We start from the raw sequence: 6,000 nt of genomic DNA on the forward strand, positions 1-6,000 counted from the left end.
GTGGGGGCTGCTAGCTAGTTAGCAAGGCTATGGAAATAGCCAGACAGAACGACTCCGGTAAAAAATGGTTCATATCTCGCAAGCCATATTTCCGATAAATATGGCAACCATAAAAATGGTGTCTCCGCATGCGGACGATGCCGGCACACCCTTTTTATGGGAGCAGGACATTGGGAAATGCCCCAGGCGTGATATCAGCCAATGGGGAACTGGCAGACAGGTCATGAGTCCCCTCGTTCTGTAGCTAAATTCATAACTGTCACAATGAGAGCATTGGCGTCCGCCTACGACGCTCCCAGGCAAAGTTATGGCCATATTCCATGTTGTGGATTGTCCATAACTCAAGCCAGGGGTGGAGCAGTGCTCCCTCTGAGGTCACTAAGGTAGGAGGGGACCTGGATTGGCCCAGGTTGATAACCCTACTTCGGCCATTTTCCAGTGTTCTTTTCGCTGGGGGCACGTGTAGGAAACATCTGTGGGAAGGATCCTAGAAACCTGGGTACAGCGCCCCCCTGTGGCCAGACGCAACAAGGTAACTGCTGGAACTGTGTATGCCTGTTTGTAACCCATGCTTTGATTGTAACTGTACTCTGACATATGTATATTCTGTAGATTCCCTATTGTATATATTGTAGTTCTAGTGTGCTTTAGGCTGATTAAATTATATAATTAATCTTGGGCTGTTCTGTTATCTCGATCTTGAATCCCACGTCTGTGTGTTCGGCTAATAGTTACCGTAAATCGGTTGGTGGCAGCGAATTGTGCCAAGGATTATTGTGGGGAGGCCAGTGAGATTCGGGGAGATTTTATATATTCCGCCCGCGGAGGTCGGGGGAATATATACCTTACTCTCACCGGGGACCCTTCAATAATCGGCATAAGTAGTATAGCGGCCTCCTTGCTTATGGTCGGGCAATTCCATAATTGGCCTGACTATAAGAGGGGCGCTAGAGAGCGCGTCACGTGCTCTGTCTGTCGGTCGGGAGGTATAAAGGAGGGGTGACCCCCACTTGTTACCCCCCGATTGTGACGTACTGGTAGCCAGCGCGGGGGATTTCTGAGTGACCCCCCCGGTGGTTTGTGACACCGAGCATGGTAGTGCCCGCTCATCACTAGTTACGAGTACTGAGCACTCGAGCATGGTAGTGCTCGCTCATCACTAGCTACGAGTACTGAGCACTCGAGCATGGTAGTGCTCGCTCATCACTAGTTACGAGTACTGAGCACTCGAGCATGGTAGTGCTCGCTCATCACTAGTTACGAGTACTGAGCACACGAGCATGGTAGTGCCCGCTCATCACTAGTTACGAGTACTGAGCACTCGAGCATGGTAGTGCTCACTCATCACTAGTTACGAGTACTGAGCACCCGAGCATGGTAGTGCCCGCTCATCACTAGTTACGAGTACTGAGCATCCGAGCATGGTAGTGCCCGCTCATCACTAGTTACGAGTACTGAGCATCCGAGCATGGCAGTGCCCGCTCATCACTAGTTACGAGTACTGAGCACTCAAGCATGGTAGTGCTCGCTCATCACTAATTACGAGTACTGAGCACACGAGCATGGTAGTGCTCGCTCATCACTAGTTACGAGTACTGAGCACTCGAGCATGGTAGTGCCCGCTCATCACTAGTTACAAGTACTGAGCACCCGAGCATGGTAGTGCCCGCTCATCACTAGTTACGAGTACTGAGCATCCGAGCATGGTAGTGCCCGCTCATCACTAGTTACGAGTACTGAGCATCCGAGCATGGCAGTGCCCGCTCATCACTAGTTACGAGTACTGAGCACTCGAGCATGGTAGTGCTCGCTCATCACTAATTACGAGTACTGAGCACACGAGCATGGTAGTGCCCGCTCATCACTAGTTATGAGTACTGAGCATCCGAGCATGGTAGTGCCCGCTCATCACTAGTTACGAGTACTGAGCACTCGAGCATGGTAGTGCCCGCTCATCACTAGTTACGAGTACCGAACACCCGAGCATGGTAGTGCTCACTCATCATCACTAATTGTTAATATTCCCTGCTGCTTGTGAACCGCCCTAAATTCTCATTTTTTTTGGGATCCCCCTTAGTTCTGGCTGAAATTTGACTGCATCAATAGTGCTGAGTGAGAATTTAGCTCTATTCCTTTCTCTCTTTACTTTTTATATAGCACCAGCATATTCCGAAGAGCTTTACATAAATCAGCAACACTGTGCCTATTGGGGCTCACAATCTAAATTCCTTCTCTGTATGTCTTTGGAGTGTGGGAGGAAACCAGAGGAAACACACACAAATACAGGGAGAACATACAAACTCCTTGCAGATGTTGTCCTTGGTAGGACTTAAACCTAGGACCCCAGTGCTGCAAGACTGTAGTGCTAACCACTGAGCCACCATATAGTGCTAACCACTGAGCCACCATGTCACCCTTAAATTTGGTTATAAAGCTAATGATAAACAGAAGTTTTACGTACTATCAACTTATCAAATTCAGCCTATGTTAGGCCTTATTCAGACGTTCATGTTCTGTGTTTTTCATGTATATAACTCCTCTCATATATCCGGGGGAAAAAAATTGAAAGTCACTTTTTAATCAGAGTGCTGTCAGTTTTGTTTTTTAACTGTTTAATGGGTAGAAGACACCTAGGATTTTATTTTAGGATAGGAGACAAAACAGATGCCGCACTCATGGTAAACACAGAGAAAACGAAAATTGGATCCATCACAGTCCATTTTATCTTCTCCACATAAAATAATGTACATCTGAATGAGGCCTAAGAAACATAGGTACATTTTGCTTCAGGTCTTACCTGCATCTCGCTGTGTCTGGTGTCCTACGTGCCTGGAACTTCTTCAGGAAATTCCGTCTACTCCCAAGGATCAGAATGAAGTCCGGCTCCCGGCTCCCACCGAACTATATGTGTGAATTGTCTGGATCTCCATACATGTCCGTAGTTACCAAGTGACTTCATTAATTGTCACCAAACTGATTGGGCTTTCTGGTCCATAGGAATGTGAAGTCCTTGGTGTGTGCCAGGTCTCTATATTGATTAAAGACCTCCAAATACCTGTAATAAGAATTTGCAAATCCTGTGACTTCAGCTGTATGTCAAATATGTGACCAATTCCATGAGAGCCCAGACCCCTTCCCAGGTGAGTCTGGTATGAGGACTCTGGAGATACCTGACTTCCGTGATCGTTGTATCTCCTCCCTTTGTGCCTGGAGCTGTAGGTGGAGGAGACATAGGTGTCTGAAGCAAAAGAAATACACAAGGGACACTCCCAGTTCTCAGGACACTGCAATGTATCCTCCTATTTTAGCATTATTGTCTGTCAGGCCACACTTACCTCACACTAACCCAATTTTCAAGTCAGAAAGTTGTATGTTTTTACCATACTGGAGGCATCTTGAATCTGTCATCACCAACAAGGACTTTTGTATGACGTTTTACATGTCAGTAAGCATGTAAAATTTCTCATTATTACATATAACTTCATTTATTGACATCCTACCTTTCTAATGTGAACAGATGTGAGCTGAATATGAAGCATAGTAACAAAAAGGATAGCTGCACTCTGCAGACCTAAAATAACAATGAATATAGGAATATGACATGCATTACTGCTATGAAAAAACATGTTAAAACTGAGATACTTAGCACACAAAATTGGACAGATTTTATGTGAGCCCAACAGCCAGCGGCAAGGTGACCTAATTTTTGTTGGGTCCCTATCAAACTAATGCCTCTATTTGGGTTTAAAAAAACTACAGTTTATGGGTGGACAGGAACCTGCAAATGGAGAATTAAAATTGCCTGAGGCTGAAGAGCTGGAGAGCTCAATCAGAAATCACGACCCTGTAATCTAAGAAAAAGACTGATGGCACATACTACCTTTCTAATGTGAACAGGTGCAAACTGAATATGACACATAGTAACAAAAAGGAGACAGTTGCACTCTGTAGTGCTAAGATATGTAGAACAATGAATATTGGAATATAGACATGCATTACTGCTATGAAAAAAACATGTAACAATTGGCCAGATTTTATGAGCCCAGCAGCCAGCGGCAAGGCAGCCTCATTTTTGTTTGGTACCTATCAAACTAATGCCTTTATTTGGGTTTAAAAAAACCTACAATTTATGGGTGGATAGGAACCCAAATAGAGGCATTTTAAACCCAAATAGAGGCATTAGTTTGATAGGAATCCAACAAAAATGAGGTCACCTTGTCGCTGGCTGTTGGGCTCACATAAAATCTGGCCAAATTTGTGTGCTAAGCATCTAATCTTTTACAAGTTTTTCATAGCAGTAATGCTTGTTTATATTCCCACAGTCATAGTTCCACATATCTTAGCACTGCAGAGTGCAGCTGTCTCCTTTTTGTTACTTAATTTATGGACATCTATCATTTGATTTATTTGCCTGTGAGGATTGAATGGATTTTTACCTATACCTATTTCTCCCACGGTGTAAATAATATGTATATGTATATATATATATATATATATATATACATATATATATATATATATATATATATATATAAAAATATATATCAAATCAATCCCTCACAAAATCTTAACAAAAAAATAAAATAAAAAGGCAAACATTGTTGATATCTCCACATCTGTAGTGGTCTGAACTGTCAGGCTGCGGCCTAAAGAGTATTGCACATAGAACAGAGCCCACTGTTTTAAGGGATTTGGACTTTTTACAGCAGAAAGTCAATTTTTTTTTTTAGAGATTGCTTGCTCACAGTTTACCATGCCCTGACTGAGTGTCTCAGGATTCCCCATTAAGCCATTGTTCTCCTGTCATAGAGTCTCCAAGCTGTCTCCATGGAGTCTAGTATTATCAGGCCTACAGTAGGATTCATTGTCTTGCAAATGGTGGGGGCTGTGTGCCTGTGTTCATCTCTGTTGGGGGCTTCTCCAATGCACATCTTTTCAGACAGAACTTCTAGAACCTTCTGCATACTAACAAATGTTTAAGGGGGTTGATAAGTAATCATTAATGTTGAGCCAGTTGCTGACTATTTGTACTCACTATGCTGTTAGCGAGTAGTGTCCGTTACTCGCATATTCGTTTCGAGTAGCGGGTGCAGTGTAAGTCAATGGGAAATACTCGCTAAGTAGCAAGTAACCTGAAAGCTGTATTTTTCGTGCGAGTAGCGAATAGTATGGCTTGCCGGTTACTCACTACTTAGCGAGTATTTCCCATTGACTTACTTTGTGCCTGCTATTTGTAACAACTACGCGAGTAGAGGACAGTACTCACTAACAGCATAGCGAGTATAAATAGTCAACTACTCGCTCAACACTAGTGACCATCTCTCCTAAACCAGGGGGATGCTCCCAGGAGAGGTGGAAGGGGAGCCACATGCTTAGTTAGGCTTCGTGCTGTGATGTCAAAGGGGCAGATCTGTTGGTGGGGCCAGATCTTGTTGCCCATGAATGGACTGTAGAGATTGGAGCTGGATACATGTGCTACGGAGTTGAGGAACTAGGACTATTGTAAATAAAAATTGTCTCATCGTTAACCTGCCTAGGTGATTAATACCACCCACGACCTCACATCTTCTCATGAAGTAATGAAATATTAAATTATTTATCCGGCACAATCAAGGCAGCATAATAAAAACATTCAAAACGTTCCAATTGCCATTTTTGATCAACTGCTTCCCTCAATGAGGAGAATAATAAGAGATAAAAAAGTATATTCCCTGTGTTATGGATTAGATATATAAATCCAATGTCACTGGACACTGGGCAGCTTCTCTTCTATGTGTAGGTAAATTAAATTAGCTGACAGTTTCTGGAAGGGCAAACATTGGTTGTGTACATGCTTGTTAGACTGCCAGGACCCAACTACCACCATTTTCCCCCCCTAGAAAGACACGACACCGTTCTCTTATAAATTAAAAATACTTTTATTTGAATTTTCCATTTTTTGGAGAGAGGCATGGGGAAAAACCACTCTCATCTTTTGGCATAAAATTTGGTCGCAGCTTT

The 6,000-nt window shown here is 43.4% G+C and overlaps 1 protein-coding gene across 1 annotated transcript in view; it reads right to left on the reverse strand.

Moving 5' to 3' along the window:
* The window catches only part of ANO9 (anoctamin 9), a 121,018-nt gene extending 117,835 nt beyond the window's left edge, over positions 1-3,183 (reverse strand). Inside the window, exon 1 of the mRNA XM_075325398.1 lies at positions 2,798-3,183. Coding sequence (XP_075181513.1) covers positions 2,798-2,803 — 6 coding nt within the window. The 5' untranslated portion in view covers positions 2,804-3,183. The remainder of the gene's footprint in view (positions 1-2,797) is intronic.
* Between the last annotated feature and the right edge of the window lie 2,817 nt (positions 3,184-6,000).

The sequence above is a fragment of the Anomaloglossus baeobatrachus genome, chromosome 10, assembly GCF_048569485.1.
Source record: "Anomaloglossus baeobatrachus isolate aAnoBae1 chromosome 10, aAnoBae1.hap1, whole genome shotgun sequence".
Lineage (NCBI taxonomy): Eukaryota > Metazoa > Chordata > Amphibia > Anura > Aromobatidae > Anomaloglossus > Anomaloglossus baeobatrachus.